The 23434-nt window shown below is 44.2% G+C and overlaps 1 protein-coding gene across 1 annotated transcript in view; it reads left to right on the top strand.

The window, feature by feature from the left end:
- The first annotated feature begins 9376 nt into the window (after window positions 1-9376).
- Window positions 9377-23434, top strand: part of GALM (galactose mutarotase) — a 72757-nt gene continuing 58699 nt past the window's right edge. The window contains exons 1-2 of the mRNA XM_008980838.5: window positions 9377-9611; window positions 19345-19499. Of these exons, the coding sequence (XP_008979086.3) occupies window positions 9422-9611; window positions 19345-19499 (345 nt within the window). The 5' untranslated portion in view covers window positions 9377-9421. The remainder of the gene's footprint in view (window positions 9612-19344; window positions 19500-23434) is intronic.

The raw sequence follows: 23434 nt of genomic DNA, 5'->3' as shown, positions 1-23434 counted from the left end.
TGAAGGATGGGAGGAATGAGGAAACACTGCCAACCCTCCAAGGTCCCGGGAAAGTGTATATTTAAATGCCATCAACTATTCATAAAGAATGTAGCAGAGTTCTAGTTATTCCCCCAATGGCTTCCCCTTTTTGCTACATTAACAGTATGCCTAGATTAATGATTATACATTTCAAAATCTACCCTGCAGTTTGATATGATTATTTGTATATAAGTTCTGATCAATGGAATGTGAGGGGACGTGGTGTATGGAACTTTCAGGATGCGTCCTTAAAGAGAGGGGCTGGCTGGGCGTGGTGGCTCACACCTATAATCCCAGCAGTTTCAGAGGCCGAGACAGGAGGATCACTTGAGGTCAGGAGTTTGAGACCAGCCTGATCAACATGGTGAAACCTCGTCTCTACTAAAAATTCAAAAATTAGCCAGGCATGGTGGCACATGCCTGTAATCCCAGCTACTTGGGAGGCAGAGGTTGCAGTGAGCCGAGATCACACCATTGCACTCCAGCCTAGGCAATAAGAGCAAGACTCTGCATCAAAAAAAAAAAAAAATAGAGGGGCCATGCCCCTTCTCCAGTATTCTCTCCCCTGTCCTCTCTTTCTTATCCTGCTGCTCTAAATGTGGACATGGTGGTATCCTTGGCCAAGAGGACTTCAAGCCATACCCCACACCCTCGGGATGATGAGACAATAACTTAGAAGAGGACTAGGTCCCAGATTACCATAGGGAGCACAGCTGCCATATGACCCCTGGACCACCTATTGAGTGAATCAATCAGCCAGGGCCCTGATCATCTCTCAACATCTTTTTTGGATATACCAAAAAAGCAAAAAGAAATGGCCTGACCGCTCTGTAGTCAGCCATGTCTCGGGGTTAAGTTTGCATGAGTAGCCTTGAGGAATGAGGTAACATCTCCCAGACAGAAAGCAGGCTTGCTTGCTACTCTATGAAAGCGGTACGATTTCAGCTGTAATGTGAGTCCACTATGTGCACAGTGTTCACCTGGTTTCCTCTGTGCTGTTTTCATGGGTCTTGGGGGACGCGGGAAACTAGACCCAAAATGATGAGTATGCTACTTGTACATTGAGTAATAAAAGTTTGTCTCACCCCGCCTGGCCTGTTTTGCAATTTTTAATATTCTATAAATGACACATATGCATCACTTTGTCATTGCTTTCTTTGCCCCACTTAACATTGTAGTTATGAAATTCACGTGTGAGGATCTGTGGAGTCCTAGCACAATCATTTTCCTGTTTTCTCATCTTCCATTGCATGGGTATACCACAATTTGCTTATCTGCTTTTCGACTGAAGAACCTTAAGTTGTTTGTCTCAGACAAGGGCATCTTCTGCCAGCATCCATGAAACAGTAGTGGGATAAAATTCCAGAACCTGACATACCTGCCTCTGACTCCATTCCAGAGATACGAACTGTTTCTGTCAGACAGCATGGGGATGCTAGAGATCATTAGGTAAAAAGAGCAGGACTGAAAATAAGGCCAACCTAGTAGGAAACAAAACCAACAGGATGAGTAAAACAAGTCATACTGATATAGTTTTAGTCCAGATTCATCCATGCCTGGAGGTTGTTTTTAGGGGAGAAGTCATCTTGTATCTCTCTTAAACCGAATCCAAAACAGCTATTTTGGATTTCTGTCACAGGCAGCCAGTCCTAATCCTAACTAATCAAACAGTAACTTTTCCAAGTTCTGATGTGGCAAAAAAATCATGCTTATTATATCTTATTGGATATTTATCATTCAAGCTAACCACATACAATCCATTCAAAAGCAAGATATTGTAAGAGTGACACGTGCACATTAGTTAGGACCTCTTGAACAGGTGGTGTCACAGAGCAATTATGCAGACCACATTGGTTAGGTGCAGTGGCTCACACCTGTAATCCCAACACATTGGGAGGTGGAGTTGGGAGGATCACTTGAGTCCAGGAGTTCAAGACCAGCCTAGGCTACATGGCGAAACCCTGTCTCTACAAAAAATACAAATATTAGCCAGGTGTGGTGGCATGCACATTCACAGCTACTTGGCGGGTTGAGGCAGAATGGCTTGAGTCCAGGAAGTTGAGGCTGCACTGAGTCATAATTGAGCCACTGCACTGCAGCCTGGGTGACAGAGCAAGACACTGTCTCAAAAAGAAATAAATAGAAGAACATACTATGCATGGTTACTAGAGTTAGCAGATATCAAAGGCACTGTTACTGGATCAGGCTGTCAAAATTTTAAGTGACTTCTCCACATTTGAGTAAGACAATTTTTTTTTTTTTGGAGACAGTCTCACTCAGCCACCCAGGCTGGAGTGCAATGGTGCAATCTCAGCTCACTGCAACCACTGTCTCTAGGTTCAAATGATTCTCCCGTCTCAGCCTCCAGAGTAACTGGGATTATAGGGACCCAGCATCATGCTCGGCTAATTTTTGTATTTTAGTAGAGACAGGGTTTCACCATCTTGGCCAGGCTGGCTTGAACTCCTGACCTCAGGTGATCCACCTGCCTCGGCCTCCCGAAGTGCTGGGATTACAGGCATGAGCCACCGCGCCTGGCCAAGTAACATAATTTTTCTTTTTTTTTTTTTTTACTTCCCCTCTTTTTCCCACTTTCTGCAGTAAGATAATTTTTAAAAGCTGCTTGAGTGTTATTTTCTTCCGTGAATTAGATTAATCCATGTTTTTAAGTATAAGATTCCTATTACAGGGAATGGAGCCCAGATGAAGTTGGAGAGCAAATCCCTGATCTGCCTCGTCCCCAAAGTTCTTTCTAGCATGTCAGCAGCTCTTGTTTTTTAAGATCAGTGTAATTGGAAATATTGAGAAAGGTTCCAGTAAGGTTGTATCACTACCACATAAATCAGGAGACCAGCGCAGACACAGATAAAACAAGGAGATGTGAGGGTATGGCAACACCTGCTACTGAGCCATGGACAAAATGTCGAAAGCTCTTCTGTGAGACATAGGTATTTTGATACCTATGTCAAAATAATCTAAATGCTTGATTTTTCAACCATAATTCCCTGCGTAGTTATTTCTGATTTCCAACTTCTAACATATTCACAATTCTCTAATGAAATTAGCACCATCACTCTATTTTGGATGCATGTTGTTTTTGCCAACTCAGCATTCATTCTCACTTTAGGAACAGCATCCAGATTCTCCCTTGGAGAACCACCCATTTTTACTACCAGTCCATACTGTTGAGTCAGGCTGACACTACCCTACCAAGCACCAGGTAACTGGTTCACAAGGGCACATGAATGATTCAAGCCTGCCCAGTGCAATTCAGTACTAGGACTTCTGTTGATACTAGTGGGAATAAGAAGCTTGCTTTATACTTAGATTGCTACTGTAGGACAGCCTGGTGATGGTGCCAATTTCACACATCAGACTTCTGATGTGTAGCTGGGATTTTAGGCACACACCACCATGCCCAGCTAATTTTTGTATTTTTAGTAGAGATGGGGTTTCACCATGTTGGCCAGGCTAGTTGTGAACTCCTGATCTCAAGTATTCCGCCCGCCTCAGCCTCCCAAAGTGCTGGGATTACAGGTGTGAGTCACCCCGCCTGGCCTGTTTTGTAATTTTTAATATTATGTAAATGATATTTATGTATTCTTTTGTCACTGCTTTTTTGCCCCCACCCCCACTTAACATTGTAGTTATGAAACTCACGTGTGAGGATCTGTGGAGTCCTAACACAATCATTTTCCTGTTTTCTCATCTTCCATTGCATAGATATACCATAGTTTGCTTATCTGCTCTTCAACTGAAGAACCTGAAATTGTTTCCACATTTTTGTTCTTATACATAATACAGCTGTAAATATTCTTACACACATATACAAAAGATCATCCAGAGTATATTATAAGGAATGAAAATGCTGGGTCTTCATGGGCTATTGCTGGTTTATGTGCAATCTGACTTCATTAGATATCAACAATTTGTCCTCCAGAGTGGTTTTACCAATTGAGACATCCACCAGCTGTATATAAGAGATGCTTCACATTCTCTCCAGCACTCAACAAATAGTTGTTAGTGAGCTACTGGTTTGTTCTACTTATTGGTATGCAGTAGTGACAGTTTCTTCTCTCTTGGAGCTTCCATTCTCTTGAGACATCCAATAACAAATAAACAAATGAATACATAATACATCTGGAGGTGATTACTGCCTTGTCTCTCTTTTTTTTTCTGAGGCAAAGTCTCGCTGTTGCCCAGTCTGGAGTGCAGTGGCGCAATCTTGGCTCACTACAACTTCTGCCTCCTAGGTTCAAGCTATTCTCCTGCCTCAGCCTCTCGAGTAGCTGGAACTACAGGCACCTGCCACCATGCCCAACTACTTTTTGTATTTTTAGTAGAGATGGGTTTTCACCACATTGTCCAGGCTGCTCTTGAAATCCTGACAAGTGATCCACCCACCTCAGCCTCCCAAAGTGCTGTGATTACAGGTATGAGCCACCACGCCTGGCTGAATGCCTTGTTTCTAGGCTTTGTGGGTACAAAGGATTAGCTCTTCCTCCTGGGCCCTTTTTTATTTACAGTAAGTGAATGCAATGCCAACATGACCTAATTTAACAAACCCATCTTTTTAAACTTGTAATTACCTTAAAATTAGAAGATGAACATTTTACATTGCTGTAATGTGTTAAAATATACCGTGTTTTGGAATCCAAGTTCTCAGATGACCATACCAGGCAATATATGAGGAAGTGGTGAAGTGTTCCCATCTTTGCAGTCATGCTGCCCAGAATCAAATTTTGGTTTCCTGTCTTATCAACCCTGTGACCTTGAACTCTGAACTTCACCTCTCTTAGTTTTCTTTCTTTTCTTTCTTTTTTTTTTTTTTTTGAGATGGAGTCTCACGCTCTCCCCCATGCTGGAGTGCAGAGGCATGATATCGGCTCACTGCAACCTCCACCTCCTGGGTTCAAGCGATTCACCTGCCTCAGCCTCCTGAGTAGCTGGGATTACAGGCGCGCGTCACCACACCCAGCTAATTTTTGTATTTTTAGTAGAGATGGGGTTTCACCATGTTAGTCAGGCTGGTCTGGAACTCCTGACTTCCTGATCCGCTCATCTCGACTCCCAAAGTGCTGGAATTATAGACATGAGCCACCGAGCTGCGCCAACCTCTCTTAGTTTTCACATTAGATAAAAGTACCTGACTCATAGGGGTGCTTATCATGGTGTCCAGTACATTTTACTACCAGTCAATTAATAATTAAATAGGCCAACCATGTGACATTATTCCTCTTTTACAGATGAGGAAATTGAGGTTCTGAGTGGTTGAACAAATTGTCCAGCCAGTAAGTGCTAGTACCTCCTGAACCCAGGTCTTCTGACACCAGAGCCAATTCCCCACTACAACATTGCTTGCATGTATGAATGTATCAGTATTCATCCAACAATTATTTATTGAACATCTACTATACAACAGTTACTTGATGCTAGGAAATTCTAAAATATTCCTAATAGAGCTGGTCATCTTTGAGCAACCCTGAAATTACACATATCTTGAGGCCAGTCCCAGAACTCTGTTTCATCCAGCATTGGATGGTAATGAAGTGTGAACATTCTATTAGCACTTTCATGGAGGATGGAGATAAGGATTGTATCAGATTAGGCTGTAAACTCCTTGAAGGCAAAGACCAATTTACTTATCAGTGGATAACCATTACTCAGCATAGCACCTAGCACATACTCATTGAATATTTGATGAATAAGCAACACGCCATGCAATCAACTTTAATCCATCTTCCTAAATAACTTCTCACATGCCCCCCATAATGCCTTCCCCAGCAGGTGCTCCAAAATCATAGATGAAATTTAGTTGAATTAAACTGTGAAATCTGGGTGCAGTGGCTAACAACTGTAATCCCAGCACTTTGGGAGGCCAAGGCAGGCAGATCACTTGAGGTCTGGAGTTTGAGACCAGCCTGGCCAACATGGCAAAACCTGTATCTATTAAAAATATAAAAATTAGCTGGGCATGATGGTGCAAACCTGTAGTCCCAGCTACTTGGGAGGCTGAGGCAGGAGAATAGCTTGAACCCTGGAGGCACAGGTTACAGTGAGCCAAGATGGCAGTCTGGGTGACAGAGAAAGACTCCATCTCAAGACAATAACAAAAACTTAAACTGCGAAGAATTCTACCTCTTGTAAACTTGATGAGATTCTCTGAGGTATTCCTGGATTCCAGTATAGGTAATTTTTATCTGGAATCAACTACAGTGAGTTTGGGTTGCAAAAATGTATAAGTCGGGCTGGGTGTGGTGATTCATGCCTGTAATCCCGGCATTTGGGGAGGCTGAGGCAGGAGGAAGGCTTGAAGCCAGGAGTTTGTAACTATCCTGAGCAACATAGCAAGACCCCATCTCTAAAAAAATTTTTTTTAATTAGGCAGGTATGGTGGTGCTTACCCATGGTCCCAGTTACCTGGGAGGCTAAGGCAGGAGGATTACTTGAGCCCAGGAAGTTGAGGCTGCAGTGAGCCATGTTTGTGCTACTGCACTCCAGCCTGGGTGACAGAGCAAGACCCTGTTTCAAAAAATAAATTAAGTAATTAAAATAAATTAAAAATATGGTGAGTCTGGCCAGACATGGTGGCTCATCCCTCTAATCCCAGCACTTTGGGAGGCTGAGGCAGGCAGATCACCTGAGGTCAGGAGTTCAAGACCAGCCTGGCCCACATGGCGAAACCCCATCTCTACTAAAAACACAAAAATTAGCTGGGTGTGATGGCACATACCTGTAGTCCCAGCTACTTGAGAGGCTGAGGCTTGAACCTGAAAGGTGGAGGTTGTAGTGAGCCAAGATTATGCCACTACACTCTAGCCTGGGCAACAGAGTGAGACTCTGTCTCAAAAAAAAAGAAAAAAAAAAAATATATATATATATATATGAACCTTTGCCTCCTAGGTTCAAGTGATTCTTCTGTCTCAAGTAGCTGGGATTACAGGCACATACCACCACACCTGGCTAATTTTTGTATTTTTAGTAGAGACGGGGTTTCACCATATTGGTCAGGCTGGTCTCAAACACCTGATCTTAGGTGATCCACCCGCCTCTGCCTCCCAAAGCGCTGGAATTATGGGCCCCTCGCCCAGCCCTCTTTAAATCATGGTACAGATTTCATGGTACATTTCATCCAGAATTAGAAATTCCAGGGGTGGGCCTGGGAATATGCATTTTAAATGTCCTCAGATAATTCTGAGACACAATCAAGCAAGACAATTATTTAATTGAGATTTAAAGAGAGACATCATGGTACATTTCATTTTCTACCAAATGGAGTAACAAGACCTTCCCTAGAGACATTTTCTTTCTGTAACAGCATGTGCTTGGCAGAACACTGAGAACTGGAGGTTGAGAAAAAAAATGTGGTCTTCCTGCTCATAGAAGAGATTCTAAGACATCCTTGCTAACGCAGCATTGCCAAAGGGTTGTGTATGAATCAACCACAAAGTTAAGTGGCTGATGAAACTCAGGGTTTATGAGAATTTCTGATGAAGCAGCACATAAGAGTGTGTATCGGTTATTGTATGAGTGTGGTGCAGTCTATAATTTGACTTGTTTGGGTCTTTTTATTATTATATGTTGAGCTTCACCAAAGCCTGTTGCAAGCCTTTTTTTTTCTTTCCTCTGCTATCAGAATTCTTCTGCTTCATGATGGAGAATTGAGGCGTTATGACAAGAATGCTAAATATTCCTTAAATTACAGACAGAAGAGGCTGAGAGATAGTTATGATGTTTTATTAGCATCTGATTCCAGGCACATGATCCCAATTCTCCTAATTTCCTCATCAAAGATGCATTTCTGCACTCACCACAGTCTAGCTTTATACCCTCTGAAGGACCCAGGAACCAAGCTAAGAGCAGTATCAAGGAAAGATAGGCAATTATGCAGATGGCTTGAGTAAAGCTTGTCTTTAGGCTCCCAGCACCCTCCCACTTCCTAGGCTCAGTACTCCTCTAGAGTTTCCAAACTTAGCAAGGAAATACATAGGTGCCTCTATGTTATCTCATTAAGGCCCTTAATAGCGTTATCTTAATCCTGCCGTCAGAGCCTATTTTTGGGGGAAAATTTCAGATTAGTCACCAGATCTTAGAGCAGTATTTCTCTAAATCTGGTCCCAGATAATCTGCAGAATAATAACTTGAAAAATATGAAAAATGCAGATTCCTGAGTTTCACTCTAGACTTTCAGAATTAGAAATTCCAGGGGTGGGCCTGGGAATATGCATGTTAAATGTCCTCAGATAATTCTGAGACACAATCAAGCAAGACAACTATTTAATGACCTTAGTGTCTTTCCCCTCCAACTGTACATACCTAAAAACTCCATCCTACTTGTAGAAAAGGAGATAACAAAGGTTCAGTACCTGGCATTTACAAGGATCTTAATAAATATTTGTTTCCCAAATCCCTCCTTCCCCACCCCTCCACCCCTCCACCCCTCCGAGACAGAGTCTGGCACTGTAGCCCAGGCTGAAGTGCAATGGTGCTGTCTCAGCTCACTGCAACCTCCCCCTCCCAGGTTCAAGCAATTCTCTTTGCCTCAGCCTCCCAGGTAGCTAGGATTACAGGCGCCTGCCACCAGGCCCGGCTAATTTTTTTTTGTATCTTTAGTAGAGACAGGGTTTCACCATGTTGTCCAGGCTGGTCTCGAACTCCTGACCTCAGGTGATCCACCCGCCTCAGCATCCCAAAGTGCTGGGATTAGAGGCGTGAGCTACCGTGCCAGGCCTCCCTGAATCCCTTCTTAAAGGAATTGTGGCCTTCAGGAATCGGAAGACACTCGAGGTCCCTTCCCAGTCCCCGGAAGTAAAGAGAGTCTGGGCTGTCTCTAATCACCTCCGCACACGGAGGGCCTAATCCATCTACCTGACCCTGTCTGGGCCAAGCTCCTTGAGGCTGGCACAGCATTGTCTGTCAGGAGAGGCTTCTGGGCAGTGACTCCAGCAGAACCATGTCCAGGACTTCATCCGTGGGACAAAAAGAATGGAAATAGCCACCAACGTGAATGACCAGCTCACTGTATGTTGAGGTGCGCGGAGATGGGGGTACAACACTGTCAACTCAGGATTTGAGTTTAGAAAGACTACAGGCCCCAAAATGCAATTTCACCTCCCAAAAACTACCATTCCCAACATGCAATGCAACCTGGGAGAGCCCAGGGAAAAAACCTTGCAAGCGTGGCTGCAAAGTTTGCCCCTCTGTTACCCTCAGGCAAAGGAATGATTTCGAAAGGCCCAAGGGCTATTTTTTGCAGGAGCGGTCACTCCCTAAATTCAGGCAAGGAAAGGGAGGCGTCTGAGCCGAGTCACGCCCCTTTCCCTGTAAACTCGGGCAGCCCCTAGCTTAACGCTCTGGAGTCTGACGAGCGGGCAGTAGCCGCACACCCCAAACTTTCCCCATGGGTTCGGTTACCAGAGCCGTGTTTGGAGAGCTGCCCTCGGGAGGAGGGACAGTGGAGAAGTTCCGGCTGCAGTCTGACCTCCTGAGAGTGGACATTATCTCCTGGGGCTGCACAATCACAGCCATAGAAGTCAAAGATAGGCAGGGGAGAGCCTCAGACGTGGTGCTTGGCTTCGCCGACTTGGAAGGTGGGTTGAACTCTGCCCCGGGCAGCGAGCCGGCCCCCGGCTGCAGACCTCCCGGATCGATTGGGCCACTTGCAATGCGAGGGGCTGAGGGGAAAGTCGCCGTCTAACTTGGGAGCGCGTGCGTCATGCTAACAGAGGGCTGGGTGGCCATCCGATGTTTGAGAAAAACAGTCATGAATAGAAAAAGCTTTGGGAGTTGGCCTCTGGTTATCCGTTCAGGCTTTGCCCCAATTAATGTAAAAAGTCAGCTGATGGTAAGATACACTTCATCGATCGTGGAGCAACCGCTGAACTGCCTGATCTTTGAACTGCCTGACCCATTGAGAAGGCTGGAGAGGAAAGAGCAGGCAAGGGGGGGTGTGGCTCCCAGTTCTTCCCTTGTGACCCTTCTGAAGGAGGAAATTCAAGGACTTGCCTCTTCTACTTCCTTCTTCCTTGATCAGATTCTCTTTGAGGCCTGGTTATCTCAGAAATGCTCCAGTAAGCTCAGTGGTTGCCTAGTATACCAGCTACCCAATAACCATTTAGGGAACAAAACAGAGAAGACCAACTCGGTGTCTGGAGATCAGGTCTCCTACCAACTAGAATGGTCTTTTATCCCAGAAACCATAGGCAATTAGAATTAGGCATTAATTCATACATTTGAAAACTATTAATTCAATGACCTCATCTTACAGGACAGACAAGGTCCCCACTCTTGGGGTTTGCCTGGAGAGATAGACTTTAACCCAGTAATTGCATAAATAAATAATGACAATTGCAGCTTGATTGCAACAAAGGAAAATGTACGTCATGCTCTCTTAGCATTATGGTGTAACTAGACAGAAAATGAGGTGTGAAATAAAGCTGGCAAAGGGAAATTGAGAATTAATACCTCTGCTCAGTGGTTGGGTGTAGACAAATTCTGCTGGAGAGGAGGTTTGAGGTTTTCCTTTCGGTGTGTCATTCTGTCTGGTTCTTTAGATACAAAACTTGGCTCATGGTTTGAGGTTCAACAGAAAACTCTGAGTTTTGTTTTTTTCCCTTAGAAATCTGAAATTTGTTCTCTTTTTTTCTTTTTTTTTTAAGACAGAGTCGCACTCTGTTGCCAGGCTGGAGTGTAGTGGTGTGATCTTGGCTCACTGCAAACTCCGCCTCCCAGGTTCAAGCAATTCTTCTGCTTCAGCCTCCCAAATAGCTGGGACTATAGGCATGCACCACCACACCCGGCTAATTTTTTGTATTTTGTAGAGATGGGGTTTCACCATGTTGGCCAGAATGGTCTTGACTCCTGACCTTGTGATCCACCTGCCTTAATCTCCCAAAGTGTTGGGATTACATATGTGAGCCACCACACCTGGGTTTTTTTTTTTTTTTTTTTTTTTTAAGTGCTGTGGTGCAATCCTGGCTCACTGCAACCTCTGCCTTCTGGGTTCAAGTGATTCTCCTGCCTCAGCCTCCTGACTGGATGGGATTACAGGCATGTGCCACCAGGCCCAGCTAATTTTTTTGTATTTTTAGTAAACACAGGGTTTCACCATGTTGGCCAGGCTGGTCTCAAACTCCTGACTTCAGGTGATCTGCCCAGCTTGGCCTCCCAACGTGCTGGGATTACAGGCATGAGCCACTGCGCCTGGCCTGTTCTCTGCTTATTTAATAAAACTTATTGTAAATATATTCCTGAGCATCCTATTCTTGGCTTATAATTGTCTTTATCTGCTTTGGTGCCTCTACAGCTTAACTTGGAGGAGAAGGAGGCAGCCTTCTTTCCGAAGCAGGTCACTGGTAATTTATGTGAGTCTGTTGCAGGAGATTTACTGGTAGGAAGGTACAGGCAGGTGAGGGAAATAAGTTCCGCCTCCCCTTCCTTTCTACCTCCCCTGAAACTTCTAGGGAAGACATCTTCAGAGTCAGAAGGCAAGAGGGCCAGCAAGTGACAAAAGAGGATCCTTTGGAATCATTTCGCTGAGTCCTCTCTGTTCTAGTAGCATAACCATTGTCTAGGCTGACACAGAATTGCAAAGACATTACTTGACTCATGCAAAATCACTCCATAGAGTCAAACGAGTGTTGGATTTCTGGCCTAGAATTCCAGAGCCAGTTAAAGTAATTGGAGATGGGCCATCCTCTCATTTCTCCATCAGCCAGGATGTTGGTGTTGAGGGTGAATAAATAAAATACCTATCAAGGATTTGAGGACAATAACTACCATGATTTCTGGTGCCTTTTTTTTTTTTTTTTTTTTTTTTTGAGAGGACAGAGTCTTGCTCTGTCACCCAGGCTAGAGTGCAGTGGTGCAATCTTAGCTCACTACAACCTCCACCTCCCGGATTCAAGCAATTCTCCTGCTGCAACCTCCTGAATAGCTGGAATTACAGGTGTGCGCCGCCACACCTGGCTAATATTTTTTGTATTTTTAGTTGAGATGGGGTTTCGGCATGTTGGCTAGGTTGGTGGCTGGCATCTGTAATGCCAGCTACTTGGGAGGCTGAGGCAGGAGAATTGTTTGAACCCAGGAAGCGGAGGTTGCAGTGAGCTGGTAGGGCACCACTGCACTCCAGCCTGGGTGACAGAGTGAGACTCCGTCTCAAAAAAATAAAAAATAAATAAAAATACACTCTAACCTTTCTGTGTAACAGCTGACCATAAAGAAATTAAGACCCTCATTCCAGAGGGGTCCTGCCCCATATCCCGGAGGAAGGAATGCTGCATGGGGAGGCCAAGAAAAATCTGAACACAGGCCTTGCTGAGTTTCCCCGCTCACTCTGTCAGCAACAGATCTTACCCATTTTGTCCAATCATATTTCTGCATGGCTGTTTCTACTCCACTGGACCTAAGCATAAAAATGGATTGTTTCCTCTGTATCTGTTGGTCTTCATTCTGAAAGCTCCTGTGTCACATCAAACTATAATGAAATAAATTTGTTTGACATTTAAAAAATTTTATTTTTTAGAGGTGGAGCCTCGCTCTGTCACCCAGGCTGGAGTGCAGTGATGCAATTATAGCTCACTTGCAGCCTCGAACTACTGGCCTCAAGCAATCCTCCTACTTCGGCCTCCTAAAGTGCTGGGATTACAGACATGAGCCACTGTGCCCAGCTGTTTTGCTTTTCTCTTGTTAACTTGTGTTTGTTGTAGAGGTATGGGGTGTGACCCTTACAATGGAGATATAGAGCACTCTGTTAACTATTTTAATGGTGCTCTGATACTGCATTTCTGGTGCATTAAAACCCATCTTAACAAGAAACTGGTGACAGTGGTTGTTAAGAAAGGGTCCCGGGTATCCAGGGTGCAGGGGGTAGGAAGGAGACTTAATTTTCACTGTATATTCTTTTAAAACGTCAGAGTATGTAAGTATATATAAACAAACAGAAGCAAATAATTTAAAGTAATAAGACATGACAGAGGCCGGCATGGTGGCTCATACCTATAATCCTAGCACTGTGGGAGTCCAAAGCAGGAGGATCACTTGAAGCCAGGAGTGTGAGACCAGCCTGGGCAACATAGTGAGACCCTGTCTCTACAAAACACACAAAATTAAATTTAAATTAAAAAAAAATTTTTTTAAGACTTGACAGAATAAGGGGTTATCTTAATGTTACCATGTCCCAAAAATGGCTTTGAGCCATGGGAAAGATCCGAGTGTGGATAATTCCATGAGACATGATCTTTTTGTAACTGCAGAGTTAGATATGAATAATCTCCAATGTCCCAGACAGGTTATATAAATTGCTTGGATGACAGCCATAACCAGAGGTCAGAATGGTTCAGATTCTCCTTGGGAAAATCGGATTTTTTACTTCCATAGAATTCTAAAGAGGAAAATTATGTGAATTTTTAGTTACAGCCTGGAAAAAATCAGTAATGCCTCCTATGAGTTTTTCTACCACTTTTTGTATTTAAGACTTTCTTGTTGTTTAGTGCAATGGTGGAATCTTGGCTCGCTGCAACCTCCACCACCTGGGTTCAAGCAATTCTCATGCCTCAGCCTCCCGAGCAGCTGGAATTACAGGTGGCCACCACCACACCCAGCTAATTTTTGTCTTTTTAGTAGAGATAGGGTTTCGCCATGTTGACCAGGCTGGTCTCAAACTCCTGACCTCAAATGATCCGCCTCAGCCTCACCCTCCTAAAGTGCTGGGATTATAGGTATGAGCCACCAGGCCCAGCCTAAAAATGTTTTTAATTGGTATGTCCCACCTACAGTCATTATGATTTGTTTCAAAGCCTGTGCTGAGAATATTTGCTTATATGCCATAGGTATAAACAAGCTACCCATACAATCATTGAAATGCCTTCCTTTTCATGTTTCCCCCAGTTATCACCAAAGACCTGGCTGTTAACTGCCATAAGAGGCATTAAGAAAAAATAAAAAAAGTAAATTTAGTGCCTTTAGAAAACATGGGTTCAGAAGAGAGGATGAGGGGGAAAAAGGATCAGGTTAGAGGCTGCATCCTGGTGGGAACACTAAGGATTACTGGTTTAAAGCTCTGCTTCCTTCCTTAAAGCTGTGTGACCCTAGGCAATTTATTTAACCTCTCCAGACCTATTTCCTCAATGAAACAAATGGATTGTGATGATGTAATGAGCTGTGGGCTGTGATATGTGTCTGACCATATCTGACCACATATTTTATATGCCTCTGACCAGAGTGAGCAATTAATCATTTTTATCCCCCTTTCTTTCCTTTGCCCCAAATACCATCTCTCACTCTACTAGAACTTTTCATTTCACTTCATTAACACTGCAAAAAATGGCATGGAGATTCACCTAGGACAGCAAGCAGCTGCTAAAAAGTATATAAATTATTTGAAATTACTAACGTGCTCGTTAATTAAATTGTTTTCCTCATAAAACCAAAGGATAAGTCATTCTGTGGATGGAGGTTTTGACTGAGAGTGGTAATTTTATTTCAGACTTTAGAGCACTCTGGCTAAGGTTTGGGCTGTCCGAGGTGGGTGTCACAGTTGAGGTCCTTGGGATGTTAGAGTGGAAAGGGCCATATCCCATGGTTTTAAGCATTAATTTATTCTTGCCAGTGCTTTGCCCTGGAAAAGGGGCAGCGTTTCCTCTACTCTCAGCTCAGCAATTGACTTAGTTAAATCAACATTCACAGCTTGACCTAGGAACTTTGAACATTTTCATGGCAAACGGGTATTTTCTGCATTTCAAAACAAATTTTTAGCCATGCCTTATTTGGGATTTGGGAATTATCACTTTTTGTAATTCTGATTTGACATGAAAGCTTAATTATGGTATTAGTCCATTTTCACAGTGTTATAAAAACTGCCTGAGGCAGAGTAATTTATAAAGAAAATAGGTTTAATAGACTCACAGTTTCTCATGGATGGGAAGGCCTCAGGAAACTTACGAGCATAGCAGAAGGCAAGGCAGAAGCAAGACAGGTCTTATTACATGGTGGTAGGAGAGAGAGAGAAAGCAAGGGAAATTGCCACTTTTTTTTTTTTTTTGAGACAGTTTCGCTCTCGTTACCCAGGCTGTAGTGCAATGGCGCAACCTCGGCTCACCGCAACCTCTGCCTTCTGGGTTCAGGCAATTCTCCCGCCTCAGCCTCCTGAGTAGCTGGGATTACAGGAACGCGCCACCATGCCCAGCCAATTTTTTTGTATTTTTAGTAGAGACGGGGTTTCACCATGTTGACCAGGATGGTCTCGATCTGTTGACCTCGTGATCTGCCCGTCTCGGCCTCCCAAAGTGCTGGGATTACAGAAATTGCCACTTTTAAGCCATCAGATCTCGTGAGAACTCACTGACTGTCACGAGAACAGCATGGGGGAACCGACCCATGATCCAATTACCCCCACTAGGTGGGGGCACAAAGCCAAACCATATCAGTCATATTTGAAGGTAGTATAAAGTTTATTTGTTCTAAAGGGTTTTTCAGAGACAGAATTAGTGGTTTCTGTTGTGCTTAGACTTTAATTCTTAAAAACTATTCCTCCAGGGGCACAGTGGCTCACTCCTGTAATCCCAGCACTTTGAAAGGCCGAGGTGGGAGGATCACTTGAGCTCAGGAATTCAACACCAGCCTGGCCAATGTAGGGACACTCTGTCTCTAGAAGAAATATAAAAAGTATCCAGGTGTGGTGGCACACGCCTGTAGTCCCAGTTATTTGGGAGGCTGAGGTGGGAGGATCACCTGAGCCTGGAGGCCAAGGCTGCAATGAGCCATGATGGTACCACTGCACTCCAGCCTAGGTGACAAAGAAAGACCCTGTCTCAAAAACAAACAAACAAACAAACAAAAACCCTGATAATTATGGAAAAAAAGCAAAACAAAACAAAACACCTATTCCTCCAAACCAAGGAACTGGCCTGGTCACTTGTAAGGAAATTCTTGCAAGCCCACGTGGTAGGAAACCTACCGGTGGCTTTGAGGCTGTCTCCAACACCCAGTATGCCTCTGGCAGAGAGCGGGAGCTCAGTTCATTTGTTGAATAAATCAAAGTAGTTCTCAAAAATCTCAGCAGTCAAACATCTTGTTTTTTAGAAAAAACAAGAAGTGTTTATTTACATTTTTGAGCTTGTGAAAGCAGATGAAACAAAACAAAGAATGATTGTTTGGCTCTTCGGGACTCCTTTTGGTTAACCAGTATATGGGGTTTTAAAGCTAGTTTCGGAAAGAGAAGAGGGTGGGAGAGGTGGAGAAAGATCAGCCTGGCCTGTGCCTGGGATGGAGTTAAGGTCAACAACCAAAAAGCCTTTGCTTTCCACATAATTTGATATTGAAGAACATGGACTCACCAGCTACACTGGCTGGGCTAAAGTCTTGGTTCTGCCACTACTTAGTTGTGTGTTTTGGGGCAACTTGCTTAATTCCTCTGTCCTCAGTTTCCACATCTGTAAATTGGGATACTAATAGTATCTACATCATAGAAACGTTCTGAATATGAAATGAGGGAGATGGAGAGCACTTAGAAAGTGGCTGGGACACCCTTTGGGAGGCCAAGGTGGGTGGATCTCCTGAGGTCAGGAGTTCAAGACCAGTCTGACCAATGTGGTGAAACCCCATCTCTATTAAAAATACAAAAAATTGTTTTGCATAATGATAAAAAAAATACAAAAAAAAATTAGCCAAACTTGGTGGCGGGCACCTGTAATCTCTCGGGAGGCCAAGGCGGAAGAATCGCTTGAACCCAGGAGGTGGAGGTTGCAGTTAGCCAAGACTGCGCCACTGCACTCCAGCCTAGACTACACCATCTCAAAAAGGAAAAAAAAGAAGAAAAAGAAAGTGGCTTTCAGCCACATTGGAAAGTGCTTTCTAAGCACTCAGTAGGTGTTAGCTAATATGATAGTCCATGGGCAGGACTCTGACGCACCTGCAGATTAGCAAAGAAGCAAACCAGGAAAGGCCTGGAAGGGAAGGATTAATGTTTAATTTGTACCCAACCAGTTGGGTAATGGAAACCTATGACCTGTTGCTGGCCTAGTCAGCTCAGGGTCTGTATCCTGAGGGCCCCTCCGTCCCGTGGAAAAATAGTTCATATGCTTGAATTGCATTCTCTGCTGATCTGAAGTAGACATGACAGATACAGAGTACTATGGGAAAAGGGAATGGAATTCAGAGGGCATCTAAGTGGAAAATAGAGTAGAAAGTAATCTTAGTGATGATACAGAAAACAATCTCCAAACCTTAATCTTTTCCATTGCAAACTAAGCACAGAGGAATTTAAAGATAAGGAAAGTACCATAATATGTCCACGTGCAAAGTTGTAAGTATGAGAAAGCTACGTTGCTTTTTTATAGCCCCTCCCCTAAAAAGGCCCAAAACAGCTTATGCTGATTATTATACCACATAGCCATCACAAGGAATATGGGGCCAGACATGGCGACTCATGCCAGTCAGTAATCCCGACACTTTGGGAGGCCAAGGTGGGAGGACCACTTGAACCCAGGAGTTCAAAACCAGACTAGGCATCACAGGGAAACTCTGTGATAAAAAGTAAAAAAATTAGTCAGGCATGGTGCTATATATCTGTTGTCCCAGCTACTCCAGAGGCTGAGGTGGGAGGATCATTTGAGCCTGGGAGGTCAAGGCTACAGTGAGCTATGATGGCTCCACAGCACTCCAGCCTGGGGGACAGTGAGATCCTATCTAAAAGGATAAAAAGGAATATGGTAGCCGGGTGCGGTGGCTCACGCCTGTAATCCCAGCACTTTGGGAGGCCGAGGTGGGCAGATCATGAGGTCGAGATATTGAGACCATCCTGGCCAACATGGCGAAACCCCATCTCTACTAAAAATACAAAAATTAGCCAGGCGTGGTGGCACGCACCTGTGGTCCCAGCTATTCAGGAGGCTGAGACAGAAGAATTGCTTGAACCCAGGAGACGGAAGTTGCAGTGAGCCAAGATTGCGACAGAGCAAGATTCCATCTCAAAAAAAAAAAAAAAAAAAAGGAATATGTTAGATATGTCATGACATGGAGAGATCTTAAGATATTTGATAAATGGGAAGTTACAGAAAAATGTATGATTATAGTGTGATGCTCTATGTAGTATGATTCTGTTTATATAGAATATGTGTGCTTGTGTATTTGTATATTTGCTTATATGTAGTTAATCTGAATTTAAGAATGAAGTGTACATACCATACTGTGAATAGTGGGAATAGTGGTTACCATTGGAAAGGAGGGGAGTGGAGAGGTGAAGGAAGGCTTTTGTGTTTCACTCTTTGTTTAGATTGCTAGATTTCACAAATAAAAGTACAGGATGCCTGGTTAAATGTGAATTTCAGATAAACAATTTATACTTTTAAAGTATAATAAGTATGTCCCATGTATAATAATAACATGAACATGCTTACACTAAGCAATTACTTATTGTTTATCCGAAACTCGCATTTAACCAAGCATTCTATACTTCCTCTGGTGAGCCTACTCTATGTCCTTGTGTATTACCTAACTCTCTCTAAAGGATATTTTAATGTGCTAATTATGTTATTAAAAAAATAAGAAGAGAAAGAAGAATAAGATAGTTTTCCTTCAAGACCACACAAAAGTATAATTTCGGCCTAGAGAAAAGACATTACAAAATTGTGTTTAGGCCCCCTTCATCCATAGTTTTGCTTCCTGCAGTTTCAGTTACCCAGAATCAACTTTGGACTGAAAATAGGTGCATACAGTACAATAAAATGTTTTGAAAGAGAGAGAGAAGGCCAGACGTGGTGGCTCACGCCTGTAATCCCAGCACTTTGGGAGGCCGAGGCAGGCGGATCACCTGAGATTGGAAGTTCGGGACCAGCCTGGCCAACATGCTGAAACCCCATCTCTACTAAAAATACAAAAATTAGCTGGGCATGGTGACGTGTGTCTGTAATCCCAGCTACTTGGGAGGCTGAGGCAGGAGAATCGCTTGAACCTGGGAGGTGGAGGTTGCAGTGAGCCAAGATAGTGCCATTGCACTCCAGCCTGGGCAACAAAGCAAGACTCCATCTCAAAAAAAAGAATATTAACAGTGGTTCTCTCTAGTGATGAGATGAAGATGAAGGATAATTTCAGTTTTTTCTTTGTGCTATATCAAATTCTTTACAATTTTGTATAATGAACATTAATTACTTTTGGAAAAGGAAAGGGTCATATGTAGTGAGAGCCATTTTCTGTGATTCGGTGAGGACTCTGACATGTCCAAGATGTACCATGTGTAGCATCCCTCAGAAGAAGGTGGGGGACAGTGACATGCAACACACCTTTGGATTGAAGTTTTAGAAGTGTTATCATCCCTTGTCTTTGCAGGATACCTCCAAAAGCAGCCGTACTTTGGAGCAGTTGTTGGGAGGGTGGCCAACCGAATCGCCAAAGGAACCTTCAAGGTGGATGGGAAGGAGTATTGCCTGGCCCTTAACAAGGAACCCAACAGTCTGCATGGAGGAGTCAGAGGGTTTGATAAGGTGAGTCCGGTGCATGTGACTGAGTTTCCTTCACGCTCACTTGACACATATCTTCTGCTTGCCAGGCACAGTCCTAGGCCCTAGAGCACATGTGTGGTCAGGAGATGCAGGAAAGAGGCTGCTCCCATGGTTCAGGGCAGCAGGTGCAATGGCCACGTGCCAAGACTCATTCTTCTCTAGCTCCTCTGTTGTAACAGATAAGGGAGCCCCAAGAGAAAGGATGTCCGCCCCTGACTTAGAAAAACGAGAAACAACTTTTTCACAGTGTTGAGATCAGAGAGTTGGGTTGAAGAAATGTGGATTGATAACAGCATCTTCCAGTTATTGCACAAGACATTGACATATATTCTCTCTTACCCTTACTAAATGGGAAAACTGAGGCACTAAAAGTCCACGTGGCCAGGCCCGGTGGCTCATGCCTGTAATCCCAGCACTTTAGGAGGCCAAGGCAGGCAAATCACCTGAGGTCAGAAGTTTAAGACCAGCCTGGTGGCATGGTGAAACCCTGTCTCTACAAAAAATACAAAACTTAGCTGGGTGTGGTGACCGGCACCTGTAATCCCACTACTTGTGAAGCTGAAGCAGGAAAATTACTTGAACCTGGGAGGTGGAGGTTGCAGTGAGCTGAGATTGCGCCATTGCATTCTAGCCTGGGCAACAGAGCCAGACTGCATCTCAAAAAAATAAAAAACAAATAAAAGGCCACATGACTTCTAAGTGGGAGAACCAGGGCTGCCTGGCTTGAAACCCTCATTCCTACACCACAGCTGCTGGTGTCCACCCAGGCCACATGGGTTACCCCATGCAACACGCTTCCCTGCAACTGTTGTTGAGACCCCCTCCCCAGGCATCATGGCCCTGCACTGAGGCCTGCCCTTCCACTGAAGTGCCTCAGGCCTCGAAATCATCTCAGATTCTCCCCACTTCCTCCTCTCCACAGGAAAACTTCATTCTCCAAGTGAATCCCTGGAAAACAAGGTCGGGAAAGCAAATTGATCAAACAGCTTCTCCCTGAGGTGGGACTACCTGGCCTTCTGCTTCCTAGCCCCATGAGAATCTACGGGTTAATCCCAGTGATTGCTCTCTTACTAGTCTAATTTCAGGCTGTGAAGGAATAAATTTCAATAGTTAACTTTCTTTTAAATTATACCACCTAGGACCAGGCACAGTGCACTTTGATCCCAGCCCTTTGAGAGGCTGAGGTGGGTGGATCACAAGGTCAGGAGTTCGAGACCAGCCTGGCCAATATGGTGAAACCCCATATCTACTAAAAATACAAAAATTAGCTGGGCATGGTGGCAGGTGCCTGTAGTCTCAGCTACTTGGGAGGTTGAGGCAAGAGAATCACTTGAACCCAAGAGGAGATTGCAGTGAGCTGAGATTGCACCACTACACTCCACCATGGGTGACAGAGCAAGACTCCATCTCAAAAAAAAAAAAATTATACCACCCAGTTGTATAATTGCTAGAGAAGAGCCAGAGAAGACAGGAACATGTATGGCCACTAATGGGCACCATTTCTTCTCTTCTGCTTCTGACTACCACCTGTCCTGTGGAAGGAGGCTGGTGGCTCTGGCGTCCCCTCTCCCAAGAGCTTCCTGCTAGTGGCCTGGAACCAGACCGACTGCCCCATGAGTTTCCCTTTCCTTGGTGATGGGACTCTTCATGCCAGGGAGGCAAAGGACAGCATCTGCTCTGCCAGTATGAGGACAGAGAGTCTCTAGAACATGCCAGGGTCATAGGCAAATCCCAACCAGAGGAAGTAAGGCTCAGCCGGGCATCAGACAGGGCTCTTCATCAAGCAGAGCACCTTGTTCCAGCTTGCTCCTGCTCACCCTCTTCACTGTGGCATTTTCCACGGCGTTGCTTAACTTATATTCCCTTCATGAACACAGCAAAATTGTGAGTGTACGTAGCCTTCAGTGCAGTGTGCCCTTCAGCCTCTTCTGTGAAGTTGGGGGCATAGTAGGCCGGGGACTCCTGAGACGCACAGTACAATGAGGGAGGGGACTCTCACATGATAACTGTTACAGATAAGTGGCCACAAGCATCCCTGTACCAGATGCCAGTAATGCGCTGTAGGGACTGGGTGTGAACAAATGAATAGCACCCTAGGAGGTGGGATTGGGACTGCCCTTGAAGAGCCAATAGCATTTCATTCAATACATGGATATGAGAGAGAATGGCTGCACAGTGGCCTGAGGGGGTGGGGAAAGACTTTGAACATTTTTGTGAAGCCACTGAGTTTTTGAACAGTCGATTTTGACATAGTGCCACGTGCCCATCAGATGAACTTCGTTTTACTTTGTGTTATGTCTCAACAATGACTGAATAATTGTTGGTTTGAAGGTATGTGTTTTTCTATTTATACCAACACATTTTTTTTTTAAAGATGAAAGTTGAATAACCTGACAGGATTTGAAATGGTATAAGAAGGTGTAGATCTGTGGCCGGGTGTGGTGGCTCATGCCTGGAATCCCAACATTTGGGACGCCAAGGAGGGTGGACCACTTGAGGTCAGGAGTTTGAAACCAGCCTGACCAATATGGTGAAACCCTGTTTCTATTAAAAATAGAAAAATTAGCCAGGTATGGTGGCAGGCACCTGTAGTCCCAGCTACTTAACGCTAAGACAGGAAAATTGCATGAACCCTGAAGGCGGAAGTTGCAGCGGGCTGAGATCACGCTACTGCACTCCAGCCTCGGCAACAGAGCAGACTCTATCTCCAAAAAAAAAAAGGTGTAGAGCTGTAAATTTGGAAACTACAGGCTCAGGGAAATCTTTCCATGAATAGGAATTATACTTAACCAATCATACTGGTTTACACAAAAATCTTTCCATCGTGTCATTTCTCTACAAAAGAAAAACTAGGTAGTAAGTTAAGATTCATTTCAAACATTTAATTACTGAAATGTTTCATTTGGGATATTTGATTTCTTTTTTAATTACACATGTAACAGGCATCATATTTTGAATGTCATGAAAGTTCAGCCTTTCTGGGAGATAACTAGGGTGTAAAATTAGTTTTTCACGAAGCTCAGTGAAAGTATTTCACATACCGGCTGCTTTCACTGTAGGTGAAGGCAGAGACCTCCGTTCCTGCTGGGCTCTCCTTCCTGGCAAATGCCACGCCTGTGAGGCAGAGCCTGGGCTCATAGGCCTCTCCCATGACCCACAGAGGCTGTTATCCTTCAAGTCTATGAGTTTGGCCTCAACTCTTCAGTTGAAAAGGAAGATTCAAACAAAAACTTTGCCAAGACTAAGATGTGGAATAGTGGAGACGGCCAGACATGAATTTGAACCCCAGCTCTGTCACAAATCACATGGATAACTTTATTTATTTATTTTTTGAGACGGAGTCTCGCTCTGTTCCCCATACTGGAGTGCCGTGGTGTGATCTCGGCTCACTACAAGCTCCCCGTATCAGGTTCAAGTGATTCTCCTGCCTCAACCTCCTGAGTAGCTGGGATTACGGGCATAAGCCACCACGCCGGGATCATTTTTGGGTTTACCATATTGGCCAGGCTGGTCTCGAACTCCTGACCTCAAGTGATCCATCCGTGTTGGCCTCCTGAAGTGCTGGGATTATAGGTGTGAGCCACCATGCCTGGCCACATTTGTGACTTTAAACAAGATTCTTTTTCCTTTTAAACAATGGACAGAAAATATGAAACTCCCCCACCGCCCAGACACACACTGGGATGTGGAACGTAGAGGATGAGTTAACTCCACTGAACTCAATTTGCTCATCTATGAAATGGGGGTAAATAATATTTGTTGAAGCTGTATGAAATTACCAGGGTTCAACTGTTTTGACCTATGATGACGGTTATTTCATTTGGTTCAACCAAATCTTTACCTTACAAGATGATTTATGTAAAGCACCAGGTCATTGACTATTGAGCACTCAACACACTGGAGGTCTCACGCCTGCA

This window comes from Callithrix jacchus, chromosome 14 (genome assembly GCF_049354715.1).
Source record: "Callithrix jacchus isolate 240 chromosome 14, calJac240_pri, whole genome shotgun sequence".
NCBI classification, from domain to species: Eukaryota; Metazoa; Chordata; class Mammalia; order Primates; family Cebidae; genus Callithrix; species Callithrix jacchus.
Note: the sequence above shows the minus strand (reverse complement) of the source record. Positions and strands in the feature narration are given on the sequence as shown.